Consider the following 17,473-nt stretch of genomic DNA (forward strand, 5'->3'; position numbering starts at 1 on the left):
CACACACACACACACACACACACACACACACACACACACACAGCATTGTAACTGCTACTTCATTGATTTTCATTGTTCATGTTTTCCTTCACAAGCTTACTAACATGGATTTTTAAGAGCTGCAGTTAGGGGGAAGAGAAACGGCAGCCTGCATTTAATTTCACTGGTGCAGTTTTATTATTTTTTTCTTCTTTTGTTTATTTGTTTTTTGCAGTCAATAACCATAGCATTTCAGATATGTTAGTAAGCATGAGGAAGTGGCAGACTTGTTTTTACCAATGATCCCTGCAGATTAATACCCTGTTGGAGAATGTTTGTTCTCAAATAGGGTAACAGTGTACATTCTGCTCATTATTTAAAGCATAGTAAGAACTGTGTCTGCTTAATTCAAAAATGCATTCATCATCATCATCATCATTTAATTCTGATGTCTTCATGCAATTATCCTTTTTATATGGTGCCATGTTCTGTCTTGCGGTATCACTTTAGGTCTACACTGCAAATGTGTATTTGCTGAGAGGAACTACTCAGTCAAGTAATGTAATAGTTAATTAACACTGTCTATAAATGTTTCATTCAATAGTCCTTTAAGTTATCAGAATATTTCATTAAAACAGGATGCTCATTTTATTATTTCTCTAAAATCATTAAATGTATTCCAACTCAGATTCAGAGAAATGGTTCCTTTAGAGTTTCAGATGTTAAGAATTCTCACTGATGTGTTATTTATCTATTTTTTTTTCTTTTTTGCATACTAGACTCAAATAACTGCCTGACCTGCCTAGAAAGCCATTGGTCCAATGATGAACATGACAAGTGCATTCCAAAGCTAATAGAGTTCTTGAGTTATGAAGATCCACTGGGTTCCTCACTGACAGCCATCACATTAGCCTTTCTCATTAAGACTATATTTGTTCTTCTGATATTCATTAAACATCGCAATACACCAGTAGTTAAGGCTAACAACCGTGGACTGAGCTATCTGCTGCTGTTTGCCCTTATGCTATGCTTTCTCTGCTCTTTGATATTTATTGGCCAGCCAACTCGAATCACATGCATTCTTCGACAAACTGTCTTTGGCATTATTTTTTCTATTAGTGTCTCTTCTGTGCTTGCAAAGACCATAACAGTAGTAATTGCTTTTAATGCAACACATCCAAATAGCAAGTTAAAACAGTGGGTTGGATCTGAAATACCATCCTGCACAGTGACCTGTTGTTCATTGATTCAGATTGTGATATGTACTTGTTGGTTAGAGACTGCTCTTCCTTTTACAGAACTAAAAACAACATCAGTGAGTAAAAAAATCATCATTCAATGCAATGAAGGGCAAACAGCATTCTTTTACTGTCTGCTGGGGTACTTGGGATTCTTGGCCATGGTCTGCTTTGTAGTGGCTTTCCTTGCAAGGAAGCTGCCTGACAGCTTTAACGAGGCAAAGTACATCACATTCAGCATGCTGGTGTTTCTAAGTGTCTGGTTTTCATTCATTCCTGCTTATCTCAGCACACAGGGAAAATATATGGTTGCTGTTGAGATATTTGCTATTTTATCTTCTACTGCTGGGTTGTTGTGTTGTATATTTCTGGGTAAATGTTACATTATTTTGTTAAGGCCTGAACAAAATACAAAAAAACATTTAATGGGTAAAGTAAGTTTCCAGTAGATAACAATATATTCGCCTAGGATCTCAGAATTATTATTACAATAATATAAATAATTATACATCAGCCTGTGCAGTCTTTAAAATTGTGAATCTGATGACATTTTACATAGTAATACTACTGGACTACATATTTTGTTCTGGTTTATGGTGCTGTCTACTAGTAAAAAAAGTTTGATGTTAATTACATCATTTTAAGTCTTAGAGTAAATTTAATGCAATATTCTTCCAGAGTAAATTTAATGCTATATTCTTTCATGAATAGTTTTATCATGCTGTGCTAATTCTTTATACAATATAATCTTTTCAAATAGTAAGTAATACAATTAAAATGTTGCCATTAAGTTAACTAGTAAAAAGCCTATGCAATGTTCTTTCAGAGTAAATTTCATGCTATATTCTTGCAAGACTAGTTTAACTATGCTCTACTAATTCTTTATTCAGTAAAATCTTCTGAAATAGTAACTAATACAGTTAAAATGTTGTCATTAAGTTAAGTACAAAAAGCCTTGAAATACCCAGGCAAGTTGTTACTTTTATTGGACCAAAAGGATTTGCAATAGAGATACCCGAGCTTTCAGAATAATAGGAGCCCACCACCAGGAGTTAAGATATTGACAAAAATACTTTTTGGAGCAATTTATTTTTGGCATATGTAGTAAACAGGTAAACTGGGTAAGACTGGGTAATGACTAAATACATATCTCACTCTTTGCTCATTTCTGAAATCTGCAAACCACATGTGCATATTTTATAAACTAAATCTTATTCAATTGTGAATTTCTCTTTGACCTGTTGGCTTATATGCATAGGATCCTAGGATCACATGTTTAATTGTAGCAACAGTTGTTTTGTGAAGGTGTAGAAGATCAAGGAGGGTTGGGTCATTTACAACACAAAATGGCTGCCATAAATCACTACATAGGCATGTATGTGAGACAGAGTTTCTTCCCGGTCTTGCTAACTGAAGGTCTTTATTCTAGTGATCTTTTTAGTTAAGAACCTCTGGCATCTTTTTAGTTGTGGGATGTGTTTGGATAGATACATACAAAAAAGGGGTATTATATTTAATAATTGTTCTGATCAACATAGAAAATGGAGGAAAGATATCTTCTATTGACTTGGGTGAGGTACCTTTATTATTAACTGGGCTTGTCAGAACTACTTTTGTTGCGTGATGGACATAAGATAGGAATTTGACTACAAGAGAGTTCAGATCTCTGATGACCATATCATTTTTGAGTGGAGTACCATCTAGAAAGTAAGCTGTTTTCTGTTCTGTTTACCAAAGGTGACAATGCAGCCCTGCTGTACACCTAACTTAGGCCCATTTTCTAATATACTATTGATTTGTATGATTTAGCCCTTGCTGGTATCAGCTGCTGAGTGAATAAGAACATCCAGCTTGCAGTCATTGGCAAATGTAGTTAGCAACATGTCTGGATTAGTGATTTGGGGAATGAACAAGTAGATACCAAACAGAAGGGATTCTGATACTGAGCTCTGATGAATGCCTCTAATCACCTTTTTGCTTTCTGATGTGGAACCTGATTCTTTAACTATGAGGGTTCTATCTATCAGCCAGTTTGCTATCTGTTTTACAATATAAGGGTCAGCGTTCAGGCATTTAGCTTATCTGGAGTAGCAGCATGGGGAATAAAGGTTCTGGCTAGATCCAGTTGCACAGTTTGAACTGCATGGCTACTATCTACAGTTTAAGTAACTTTTTCTAAGTTTACTAAATTAAGTAGATTAGGTTGATAGGGTCATAGGTTACTACTAATATGCTATCCTTTTAAAGCTTCTCTGATGGTATATTGGGATAAAGTCCTGACTACTGCTCAGTCAACCTAGGTTTCATTAGTGGCTTGGGTGACTGATAGACCATCAGGAAAGGGATTGACATGCCCATCCAAGGTGGGAGGTAGCTTGTTGATACACCTCTAAGGGGAGGCATGGTTCAAAGAAGGGAGTTTCTCTCAGATGTAATCAATGAGTGTGTGGCAGGTAGATCAAAAAAAAAAAAATCCCCCCCAAGATGAAAACAGAGATTAGCTGAACCCACAGGACACTCTTATTATCCACAAGGAGCCCCAATGAAAATGGAATAAGTCTGTGGGGGGGATTGGACAGTAGTTGGTATACCCAGTGTGGGCATTGGGTACTGGAAGACAGACCAGTAAACATGAGGTCTGAGGCGACTAAAAAAAACATGATATCCTTTTGACAAAGCCATATTGCTGTCCATGTAAAACATTTTTATTATTATTGGAGCTTATGAAATCAAATATCAATTAAAATTTTGAATGGCTTTGCAAATTATTCTTAATAAGCTGATGGGTTTATAGTTCTTGGGATCTGAAGTGGGCCCCTTTATAGAGGAGCATAATGATAGCTGTTTTATATAACTCAGGAACATATCCTGTGGCTATGCTTAAGTTTAGCAGTCTTAGAAGGGGTTCAGAGTGGATGTGTTTGGTATCATCAGTAAGCATCCAGGTATACTATTCAGGTCCAGAGAAGTGGTGTTTTAAACTTTGTAGAGTGCAATTAAGACATACTCTATAATAATCTTGGGAACAGGAATGAACTCGAGACATTTGTGGAACTTTTAACTGTTTCAGGCAAAGCTGTAGCTAGGTCAACTTTCCAAGGATGCCACCCTAGACAATCTCCCATTTGGTACCCTCTCCTCAGAGTTAAGGACAGAAAAAAGGTCCTGTAAACAAATATATATTATGTGTCTACTTAATAGCTCTTTATCTGTCTAAAACACCTTTTAGAAGCTATGTGCTGTGGTTCCTGACCCCCCCCCCACACACACACACTCACAGTCTGCAAGAAAATAATTTTAATGGCCATACAGTCTCACTTACAGCTGTATAAATTACTACAGATACAGAAAAAAAGTTATTTGTATTTTAGGAGTAAAATTAAAAGAGATGCTACCAGTTGAAAATACTTTTATAAGTTATGCAAAAACAAAATACAATTTCTCTTATTTTAGCCAGGAGCTGAAAAATCACTGCTTTGCTATATTACCATAGTGGTGTCAATATATGGAGTAGGGCAGCCACGGTGCTGCAGCAGTTAGCGTTGCCACCTCACAGCAAGAGGTTCTCCGGTTTGATCCTCGGTTGGGGTGCCTTCTGTGCAGAGTCTGTCTGTCCTCCCTGTGGTTGCGTGGGTTTCTTCCAAGTACTTCGCTTTCCTCCCACATCCCAAAGACATGCTGAAGGTGGATTGGGTACGCTAAATTGGCTCTAGGCATGAGTGTGTGTGTGTGTGTGTGTGTGTGTGTGTGTGTGTGTGTGTGTGTGTGTGTGTGTGTGTGTGTGTGTGTGTGCGTGTGTGTGTGTGTGTGTGTGTGTGTGTGTGTGTGTGTGTGTGTGTGTGTACTTTCTGTGGAAGGTTGGGCACCGGGCTGGCAACTTGAAACTGTAAAAACTCCACTTCCAATCATGAGCAGACAGGTGATCTGCTGTGGTGACCCCTAACTGGGAAAAGCTGAAAGTAGAAGTGTCAATATATGGAGTATTTGGTTCTTGGCTAAAAGAACAAACTAAATACCATCTCCTGAAATACTGTCAGTCACAAAACTATGAGCACTTTAAGGACACCATTTAGAACTCTAGATTTCATAAATACTAATTATATTAAATGACAAGTGTAATTATGTCTATAATGGCTTTTGTTCCAAGTGAAAGTGAAAGGTGTCCTTGGACCTGCCCACACACCCAGTTACTTCTCAGGGAATGAAATAAAATTAGAGTCAGTAAAACTGTATTTGGCTATTACAATTAGATTAGACAAATTTAGTATCTTGGAAGTTATATGCAGGCCAGATAAACTGACATGACATGAATATTGTTTCACACAAGCTGTTAACCTCAGTATTTTAGCAATCTGGCTATCAACATTAGTACAAGATGTTGTAGTGTTAGTTGTTTGCATGAAAGGAAACCGTAAACCTTTTATCTCTGCAGCCCATCTTGTACCATGAGAAACTCAGAGTGCCAATACTGATTGCAAAAAAGCATCCATCATACACCCACCCCTACCTTCAGTAGGAAAGCCCAGAAAATATACTTCACCTCTAATGCTGCTACAGACTGCACTGGGGATTCATTAAACTCAGCCTAGGCTTTGCATGAATCCTACATGGACCTTACATGTTTGCACGATGAGCAGCAGTGCTAATTGAATATGCATGCCAAGCATCATGCTTACGCAGATACAAGCACAGCTTCATAGCCAGCATGAACACCTGTACATATGTAAACCTCTTTATCTATGGGCAAACTAGTCCTACAAGATTGTGCATAAAACCACAATGACTACCAGAGTTTTTAACAAAGCATTCTATACAGTTCCAACACATTACATAAAAGTGCATACAAACCTGTTTCAGGCATGCTGAATAAAATTTTTGCATCTGATCAGCTAGGTTACATAGACTGCATTAGAAATAATTAATCAGGGGAAGTGTGTGCATTCAAAAGGGATACAAAGATAAATTGCAGGAATGATCACTGGGAAGAGGACAGGTGAACCATGGTAATGTACAGCAGATGAGGGCGTGTCAGTTTACATACATCACAAAGAAAAAGTTGTAGCATGAGCAGTAGTCACATATGTACATAATACAGTATGTACTGCTGTGTATACCTCCTGTATGGGTATAGTCATATCATCACAGAGCTATTGTATATTATGTGACTGTCACACAAGGTGACATATCAGTGGGGAGGATTCTTTGTGATGTAAGCATTCTGATACAAACAATGGAGAAGATATTTATCAAGGATGGTAAATACAATATGGGTTAGGTATATATTGTGAAGCTGTGCAAGATTAGTTGTCTGAATATGAATGAAATGTCAGCATAGGTCTCAACCAAGCAGGACACATAACAACAGGTTCATGGACAACAGTAGACAGAAGCAGGCACAATAATGGACAATATCAGGAAAATACCACCATTAATCCCATGTCTTTGACATAACATATGTGATTGTGAGTGATTATAGATGGTTCTGCAAGAACATAATTATACAACTGTCGTGATTTGTCAGGAATCTATGAGGGGAATCCAGCACACCTTCCTCAAAATTTAACATCTACCGGAGATCTTAGGAGGGACACTGTTATAACTTTATTTGAAATTATAGCCAAAGTAAAACGCACATTGAAGCACTAAAGGCAGCTTTAACCAATATAAACTACTGTGTGTAAACAAAGTAAAGCTGTGTCACAGTGGTTAAAAGCTAGTTTAATAGACTCAAATAATAAAATCTATAAAAACTCAGAGTGAAAATAAATACAAGTATTAAACTGCTTTTAGCAGTTGCTTTCTTCAGATCCTGTTTTGTTAGCAGAACTTCCTGTTTTTAAAAGATAATAATTTGTCAATCTCACAGTCATCTTAGAAATCACCACCTCATGAGCAAATACTTTAAAGGGACCATTCCATTTAAGCCCGGCAACTTGTCAGCCTGCAAGTCAGCAATCCATCCAGTCTCAATAATGTCTATTCTGTTGTATAGATCTTCTCCTCTCAAATTTTCTTCAATTACTTCCAAAGCCATGAAAGAAAACTTGTGATCAGGGTATTTGGCAATATGTTGAGACAAAGCAATAGTTCTGTTGTATAATCTAATGTCACCCAAGTGATGCAGAATTCATTCCTTGAAGGGTTTGTTAGTCTTGCCAACATAAAATCCATTACACAGACAGCAGGTGGCAATATATATAGCAATTTTAGTGTTACAATACTCATGCACTCTGAGCCTGTATGTTTTCAGGGTAATCAGATGCTTGAATAAACTGCTGGAATTTATGCTGGTGCAAGCTCTGCATTTTCTACAGGAAAATGCACCACATCTCAGAGTAATTGATCTAACTCCAGATCACTGTTTATCCAGGCACAATAACCTCTTTAAGTTCTTTTTATTCTTGAAGTAGAATATAGGTGTCTCATCAACTATACATCTAAAGTTACCATCAGCTGTCAGTATCTTCCAGTTCATCCTGATAACCTCACATACTTGTGGAGCATCATTACTGAACATAAGCAAGCATCTCAGCCACACAGTTTCACTTTTTTTCTCTGGGGTTTGGTTCATCTTCCTTATGTGTCTCTCCATCCAAAAAATAAGGTTGACCTCTTGTGTTTCTTAGATGCTTGTTATCCAGGTCTTCTTTTTGGATTTCCGTCTTTTTATATTCATGTTTGTAGACATGTTGTATCAAGTGGTCCATCTCTTCCTTGTATGTATCCTCATTGGTATAAAGTCTGGATGTTCTAAGAAGCTGACCTTTAATGATATGTGGATAAACATGTCTAGGGTGCATGCTAGTCCTATGTAATAAATGATTTTTCCAGCAATCTTTCCTATTTATTTGAGCATTGAGATAGCCATCCATTCCATACTGTAGTGTAACATTTAGAAAACCTATCTTCTCTCTAGAACTATAAGCTTTAAATGCAAGGAGGGTGCTTACACTTTATGCTACAGTTACAAGTTACCTGCCAGTTGGAATTTATTCACTAAGTACTAACCAAAGTACTGACAGCTGCCCACTGGCACCTGCCTCATTTGCACTACAGAATGCAGCCTAAATTATATTGTTCACTTTTTTTTCCCTAGGGAGTGAGCCATATTTGCATACTGCTGTGCCTTTTGACTTATGGGTTACTTCTTCAGCATACATGACACGTATGTCCCCATTACTCAATGCAATGTCACAGTGCATACAACTGCTCATGACATCAAAGTTTGCAATATATTGTATAAGTGACATGATTACAACTTGTGACTTATAGAGTACATCTTCAGCATACATGACACATATGTCCACATTACTCGATGAAAAAGGCATTAGAAAAAACAATAAAAATGACCAAATATGCACATTAAATGGATATATGTAGCAAGGAACAAACTATTATAGCATTAAAATTATACATTCATCCTTTTCACATTTCTTTGCTTCATCACAAGTAGCATTTACCAGGATTTCATGAAATGATAATTGCTCAGAAAGGGGACACACAGGCAATGACAGAATTCATTCTTGCCACAGTGCATACAATTACTCATGACATCAAAGTTTGCAATATATTGTATAAGTGACATGATTGTAACTTGTGACTTATGAATTACTTCTTCAGCATACGTGACTCATATGTCCACATTACACGTTACTACTTTTGTATTCCACACTATAAAAATTCATATCTGACAACATCCATAGCACTTACTGATAGTAATATGAAGAGATGAGTTACAACAAACATGCCTATGTACCATTTTATTTTATTTTATTTTATTTTACATTTGTTGAACAGACTAGTCCAACTAGATATATGTCCATTTTCAGTAGAGGCTCAGGGAGATAAGCTCCAAGATTAAACTAATGTAACAGGAATACAAAGCAATACGACAACATAAAACTAATACATGTTAAAAATACAATACAGTAAAGCTGCAGACTAACATAGTAAAACTAGCATCAAGGAGTAAAGGCACAAAATGCTAAAAAATGATTAAATACATTATTGCTGTAGGCTAGCATAGAAGGAACTAGCATCAATAGAAAAACATGAATGCAGGTTTAGGCAATGTAGTAGTTTGAAAAGTACATATCTGAGGTATATAGTTTGACAGTTGTTATACAGAAGGGTGGGGAAGAGATGAGAGGCTGTAACTAGTTATTATGCCTATTTAGAACTTACACATATATAACATAGGTGGCATTAATACAAAAACTGACGAAGTTTCATGTAAGAAGAAAGAAATAAGAAACTACAATATTAACAAAGAGGAGGGTTTATTTGCCCACTAGTAGGTCATAGAAGGGAAAAAAGCAGTATACTTGACAGTTAGTGTTAGTATGGGTTAGTACATGGGCATAACCATTGTGCTTTAAGGTGTAGTTTTGCTTGAAAAGTGGTAATGATGAAAGTAATTGTAGACTGATGGGGAGTCTGTTCCAAATCTTACCCATGGAATTAGAGAAGAGGGAGTCCCCTGCTTTATTAAGGGATTTTTGGATGGTTACTTTTAATGCATTTGCTGAGCGAAGGGTAGTACGATTTCTACAAGGAGAGACTATGCTACTAAGAATAGAAGTATTGTTGGTATGAAAGAGAATCTTATGGGTAATTGTAAGTTGCTGAAATAATAGCTGGTTTTGGAGTTCTGGCCATCCTAGCTGTGTGAGATTTAAAGAGTGATGGGTTCTATATGGTGAACCCGTAGCAAATCTGGCAATGTTGTTGTAGGAAGTTGCCAGTTTGTTTAGGTTAGTTTTGGAAAGATTTCTATAAATAGATGAAGCATAGAGGAGGGTAGAGATCAGGTAGGTATGGGCAATGGTGGTTCTGGCCTCAGGGGTGAGGAAGGATTTTATCCTATAAAGTGAGCCAAGTTTTCAGTAACAGTTTTAATAGTAATATTAATATGTGTGTCAATGTTAAGATTTTGATCAAATGTTACACCTAAGAGCTTGGTGGCCAGGTCAGGTGTAATTATACTACCATTGCTAGATTTAACAGTAAGATCAATAGGGGGGACTTCAGTGTGGGAGTAAATATCAGTAATTTAGTTTTTTTTGGCGTTTAGTAGGAGGCAACATTGCAAAAAACATTTTTCAACTGAGTTAAATACTGTCTGGCTGATGACTTGGAGCTCAGTAGATGAGGTTGCAGAACACACTAGTGTGGAATCATCTGCATATTGTATGCAGGTAGCTTGAGGAATATTTAGTTGTAGGTCGTTGATGAAAATAGAGAAAAGGAGAGGTCCCAGAATGGAGCCTTGTGGGACCCCAAGAGTAATAGGAAGAAGAGTGGAAAGGTTATTGTCCCAGAGGACAGCTTGCTGTCTGTTTTCTAAGTAGGACTTGAACCATTGTAATGCCTGTGTGTTGAATGAGAATTGTTTTAGTATATCTAGTAGCAATTGGTGGTTCACCATATCAAAGGCTTTTGATAGGTTTATGAAGAGTGCAGTGGTGAGCCTGTTGTTTTTGCAATGCTTATTGATGCAGTCAGAAAAGGATAGTAGGGCAGTAGTTGTACGATGGAAAGGCCTAAAACCATGCTGACAGTCTGATAGAAGGTTATATTGGAGAAGGTGATCAAGTAGCTGGCTGGCGGTGGATACATTTTTCCATTATTTTGGCTAGGGGGGAGAGTAGGGCTATGGGGTGATAGTTAGATATTTTGGTTGAGTTACCACTCATATGGAGAGGAATTATATGTGATATTTTCCAGAGAGATGGGATAGAACCTTCAGTAATGGTTCTGTTGATTAGTATGGAAATAGGATAGGAAAGTACTTTAGCTGGGATTTGAAGGTATTCAGCTGGTAGGAGATCAGCGGATGGGGTATATGGTTTAAGTTTAGTAAGTATGGTAAAGATAAAGGATGGAGGGACTGGATTTAGTTGAAAGGTGGGGGTTTGCTAGTCATGGGGAATGGGAGGGTTGAGGTGATAGGAGGTAGGGAATTAGCAACAGATTGTACAGTTTCTGTAAAGAAGGTATTGAAGGTGTCAGCAATCTCCTTAGGAGTGCTTAAGGAAAGTCCTGAAGGAGTTGGTGTCTTGGAGTGGCCTGGGTGTAAAAGTCTATTAATAGCTGTCCAGAAAGTTTGTGGGGTTTGTTGATTCTTGTTTTGGAGTTTAAAGTAGTAGTTTTTTTTAATCAAGGAGTATAGATTTATTCGTGGCATTTCTATGATGTTTGTAGTTCTGGTAATCAGTTGGGTTTTTAGCACATCTCCATTTAGACCATATCTTATTTCTTAATAGGATTTTGTGTCTTGTCTCTTTAGAGACCCATGGTACTGCTCTGCATCTGGTTCTAATGGATTGACTAGGGGCATGGTATTCCAGTATTTGTAAGAATTTGGAGTTAAAAATAGGATACTGCTTCCTCAAGGGGCAGTTGTTTTAAGGGAGACCAGTCATAGGCTTGTAGCTCTTTTTGGAAATTTACAGCATTAAAGCGTTTTTTGTTTCATATAGTTTTAAAGATTGTTTGGTTGGGGAAGAAGGTTTTATGCCTAATTATATAAGTGAGGAAGTGATCGCTAATATCATCAGGAAGGGTATCTGCTATATAAGTGAGGGGATTTTTTTTACTAGGATCCAATCTAAGGTACTCTCTTTGTTAGTGGGCTTATGGATTCTGGTTGGGGTGGTGATAAACTGAGAAAAGCCATACAGGTTTATATGGACTGTAGGTTTGTTAGAAGTACAGCAATTCAAGTCTTTATTGAAGTCGCCAAGTACTATGGTTTCTTGAGGGAGGGAAGAAGAGAGGCAGCATAGGATATTTTCAAGGGTGTTAATGTTATTGCCTGGAGGTAGGTAGGAGCAAATTATGTAGATAGATTTGCTAGTATTAAGCTAAAGTTTAGAGACAAGGATTTCTACGTGATTATCTAATGGTCTGTGTACGTCTACTGAAGATACATTTAGTTCAGATTTATACAGAATTGCTACCCCTCCACCCTTTTTGGTTGTACAGTCTAATCTTATTATACTGTACCCTGGTGGGATGACTTCATTATCTTTTGTTCCTGATTTGAGCCAGGTTTCTGTTAGACATAGGACATCAAAGGAGTGTATGTCAGGTAGAGCATGCAGTTGGCTAATTTTATTGTTTAAGCTCTGTATGTTAAGATGAGCTATGAGTAGGGAGTTTGCAGCTTTGGTAAAGGTAATTGGGGTTTTATTTTGGGGCTGGTGTGGATTTAGTAGGGTGTTGTTGTTAGGTCCTGGGTTAGGATGAATATCATCATGAAGAAGAGGGTGTTGCTGAAAAGTAAGTGAGAGCTTAAGGAGTTTGAAGAGGGTATATTGTGATTTTCTGGTTTGTTGGAGAGTAATATGGGTTAGCCTATGATACTTTGGGGAGAGGTAGGTTGAGGTAGAGGTGATGTTAACATGGCTGTGGGTAGTAGGTTGATTGATAGGTGATGTCTGTTATAGAGGCTGGAGGGATCCAATGATGTAAGTTTTCATACCAGGTAAGTATAAGTGGTATGAGTAGTATGTGTGTTGCAGCAAGAAAGAGGAGTAGGTTTGTAAGTTTAGACTGGTGTGATGAAGGCATGGTAGGAAGGGGAATAATGTGAGAGTAGAAATAGGATAGATTACAGAGCTAGGAAGGAGAGAGATAGTGAAGTAGGGGAAGTAGTGAAAAGAGGAATGAGAGTAAGGGTGTGTCTGTATCCAGTGTTTAGGGAAATGTAATGAGGTAATTGGATAATTAGGGGAAAGGGAGTGTCTTATGAGGTATAAATGTAGGACCATCGGGGTGGGTGGGAGTTGGGGGTAGGGTAGGGGAGCGGAGTGAGCCCACAGGGCAAACAGAGTGGGTAGAGCCAGGTAATAAAAGAAATGTCAAGAAGAAAAAAACAATCAGTAAGAGTGAGAATTTAGGAGAAAGGTTTGTAGAGTTGTGGGGTAAAGTATGAAGGCTTTGTAGAGGTGAGGGGTAAAGTCTAAATGCTTCCAGGGATGGATTAGGGATATTAGAGGGAATGCAGAGTTTAATAATATCTACAGAGGTCACTAATTAATGAGGGAGGTTAGTCAGCAGAAAAAGGCAGGGCACACCAATAGGTAGAAGCAGTTATGAGTGGAAAAGGATAAATAGGGCAGAAAGCTCAGAGAATAGCGCCACCTGGTGGCCGGACACTTATTGGTAGCTGGAGAGATACAGAAAAATTATCCCCGAAGGAGGATATCAGGCTATGGACAATACAGGAAGAAATCCTGGTTAGGAGTTTTGGGGGTAGGGGAGACAAGGGGCTAGGGGTAAGTAGAAACTAGAGGAGCTTAAGGATTAAGTTAATGCTAGAAAGGAATGGATGTGGCTGCTGGCTAACCTGGTAGGGAAGGTTGCTTATTCAACCAGTGGAATTCAATATATATAGCAATAGTAAGGAAAATGACCATTACAGGATATACTTTCACTGTTTCCTTTCAGGGAAATTGAGTCTCAGAGAGCAGATAGAGTATGGTAGAATTCAGGACTATGAGTCTTTGTCATCCAAGCAGGGCACTTCAGGTAGGTTAATGCAGGGCCAGCAAGAACACAAAGCTAGCACATGTGGAGAAGATAGAAAAAAAAGTAGTGAGGCTAACAGTACAGGGATTACAGTATGAGAAACAGCTTTACATACAGTAGCAACCTACAGATAATATGGGTAGAAAAGACTAATATAGTGTTATGTTATAGCATATACCAAACTGTGATGGGGAAAAACAAAATTGAATACATATCAATATTGCTGATATAGCTAGTGGAAACAAAGGAATGACTTCTTGTTCATTTCCCTGTGCCCTGGACATAATAGAGCAGCTTTCTAAAGGTTGTAAAACAGGTATGCCCTTTGAGCGCAATAAGATTACAGGCTGTGTAAGTACTGTAAAACCCCACTCCGGACACGATCAGATAAGCAACTAAGCAAACCGCAAAACCTTAAACCTTATAACAGCAATTCTGGTATTAGTGCAAGCCCTAAACCATAAAAGAACTATTAAATATAGTGACAATAACATACATTAAAGGGAACACGAGAGTTAGTCACTTAGAGCAATCCCAATACACAAGTAATACACTTAAAAGTAGCATTCCAAGTGAGCAGAGCAACGTAAGAAGTGTTCAGCGCTAGTTAATAATGGCAGTTAATGAGCAATTTAACTAAATAAAGCAGAGTAAAACATCAGGAGGTAAGTATTTTAAAAAGGGTCAGATTCAACAGGTAAAAGTGTATATATAAATAAATACAAAACAGAAAGGAGCTGATCAAACCCCTTCGTGTGTAGCGCTAATTCTGTGCAGTCAGTTACAGTAGGAATCTAGCACATGTATGGTCATACTTGTACATTCATATAACATTCATTTTTTCACTATACTATTAGGCTAAAACCCTTGTTTTACACCCCTCCGTGTGTAGCGCTAATTCCGTGCTTCCATTTAAAGTAGACAACTAGCGCACATATGGTTAAATAGCTGCAGTCCAATTAACATATTCAACCTATAACAAGTATACTATTGGGCTAAAACACACAAGAAAGCATACAAAATAATAATTTAAACCTATTATTGTACTTAATAGAAAGGATACAATGACAATAATAGTGTATGTAGCTTCCCAAAGGCCTCTATTAGTGTAACGGCCATGGAACAGCTTTCTAAAGGTCCACGTCCACAATGCTATAAAAGTAGAAGCAGTGTCCGATAAAAGTAGTGCAGCAGTTGAAAGGTGGTTCCAGATGCCTTTCACTCGTTATGTTGTTTTTAAAAACCCTATCACTATTACAATTAGATAAAAAAGTCTCTGTACTTACAGCTGATGCAATGCCAAAGCCAGGGATGCACAGCAGCTGCGGATGGGGCAGAAGTAATTAAAGATGGTGTCTCCTTGTTTGGGGTATATTTATATAGTAGGAGAGGAAGTAGGGGCAGTACAGGGAGGTAAGTGATGGAGGAGAGGAGGGAGGAGAGTAGGAATAAAATACTGGTATAGATCAGACACTGTGTGAACTAATGCACCAGTTCTGATTGAAGGGAGGGCTGAGGTAAGATGAGGAGGACAGGGAGATAATAAAGTTTAAGCTGTGAGGTAGAGTACTAAGAGATTAGACAGTAGAACATGTGTGGGGAGGTAAAAAAGTAGGATGAGAACCAGGTAATAAAAGAAATGTCAAGAAAAAACAATCAGAAAGAGTGCGAATTTAGGAGATAGCTTTGTAGAGTTGTGGGGTAAAGTATGAAGGCTTTGTAGAGGTGAGGGGTAAAGTATAAATGCTTCCAGGGATATATTAGGGATATCAGAGGGAGTGCAGAGTGAAATAATATCTAGAGTGGACACTAATTAATGAGGGAGGTTAGTAAGCAGAAAAAGGCAGGGCACACCAATAGGTAGAAGCAGGTATGAGAGGAGAAGGATAAATAGGGCCATAAATTCATATACACTACAGGTAAAGATATTTAGCATGTATCACAGACGTTAGCCTGTTCATTTCACCTACAAGACTGGGTGTCAATAGTTACTCTGAATCCAGTAATAAAAACATTTCTCTAAACTGGATTTAAAACTGATATCACCTCTCTTATGCTTCTACACTTACCTTACATACACATTGTGTCACAGACATATTTACCTGACAGGTGGAATTTATTAATTTAACAATATTCAGAGTACTGACATCCATACACTGGTGCCAGGCTAATTTGCGATTCAGAAGGCAGCCCAAAAGTGAACTGTATTCCACTGCCAGTGACTGCTGCCAGTCTAGAGTGTGCAATTCCAAACTGGGCTCAGATGATGAAGAAAAATTTAAAAAAGCCACTGAAATAGATGAAACATTATGAAACAAGTAGTTAAAATGTACAGTTCTGATGTTTCCTGAAATCTGTTGTGTTTCAACATGAGCATATCTCCTTAAACTTCATTATGTTCATGCAAACACAGTCATCTTGGGATTAGAACCCAGCACATCACAAGACACTCTTGACATTCTTATCAGTATGTGCTACACACACAAAGTTAGACTATGAAGATAAAAAGGAGGTTACATATACTCACCATGTTTCCCTTTTCAGTACTCATCCTTGCAGAGGCAAGGCATGTGGATCTAATTCTGTAGGTCCTTACACCATGTTTACATCCCATGCACTTATTACAGATTGTGAATTCATGAATGCTAATGACTTCAGACCTCATTTGCATACTCACAGTGCTGATGGGCTGAATCTGCACTATATAAAGGGAATCACACAGTTAAGGAACTTGTATCATCATATAGAAGACTATTTGGATTCAGAGAAACCAATACTGTTATTAACTGCTACTTGCTTTGAAAACTTCTTGCTACTTTTGCAACTGACTTGCCGTAATGGTTGGTTGCCATTATAAGCAAAATGATGCATTTTACCCTTACTTATAGATGGCATGTCACAAAACAAGTATTGCTTTACTGTCTGCATTATTCTCAGTAGCTGTTGGCATGGACATATGTACCACAGTTATTTCTTGACCCTGCATTATTTTTCCAGATAGTTCTGACAGTTTAATGGAAATTTAAATTTTGAAAGCTGAACACTTTGTTCAGAAGGCTGTTGTGTTCATTATCAAAGTTTTGTTTGTTTTTTTTTTCATTATTAACACTGAGAATTTTGTTACGGCTCTGATGTTTACCTGGCTGCTCTCCATGGAAGTGGATATCACAGCAAAAACTGTTACCCATTTTTTACTTATAGATGTACATCATTTTTGTAAATGCTGCAACATACTACAGGGTGACAGAGATGTTTTCCTGGTATGACTTTATTATCAAGTTATTTCTTTGGTTTACATGGGGGGATCTATATTAAGTTGTACTCATATGACACCTTCCTTTTTCATGTATTTTGTGTATGATGGATGGATAGATACATTCATAGATATTGTTTTAGATTTAGCAATCATTTTTAATTATAGATTTTTTTTCTTTTCTATTATGTTTCCGGTTATACCAGACTATGGTGCCCAAGACATGTACATCCCATAAACTGCCATACACTGACACTGAGAATGATGTGATCATTCAGGCTGCATATTGACATGGGCCATTCCTATTATAGAGAGGCAGCAGTGACAAGTCCTTCCATAGCTGTATCTGGGAGCAGATGGTGAATAAAGTAAATGCAGTGGGAGGCCATGGACACACCTATTCCAATATAAGACATAGGGGCAATGATATGATTATGGAGGCCATGTATTAGGTGGCTGCAATTGCTCA

The 17,473-nt window shown here is 37.7% G+C and overlaps 1 protein-coding gene across 1 annotated transcript in view; it reads left to right on the top strand.

Annotated features, from left to right (window-relative positions):
- LOC122810681 (vomeronasal type-2 receptor 26-like) overlaps nt 1–17,473 on the top strand; it is a 167,567-nt gene that overhangs the window by 94,335 nt on the left and 55,759 nt on the right. Inside the window, exon 3 of the mRNA XM_044082251.1 lies at nt 759–1,651. Coding sequence (XP_043938186.1) covers nt 759–1,651 — 893 coding nt within the window. The remainder of the gene's footprint in view (nt 1–758; nt 1,652–17,473) is intronic.

Source organism: Protopterus annectens, chromosome 9.part0 (assembly GCF_019279795.1).
Source record: "Protopterus annectens isolate FY-2018-M chromosome 9.part0, PAN1.0, whole genome shotgun sequence".
Lineage (NCBI taxonomy): Eukaryota > Metazoa > Chordata > Ceratodontiformes > Protopteridae > Protopterus > Protopterus annectens.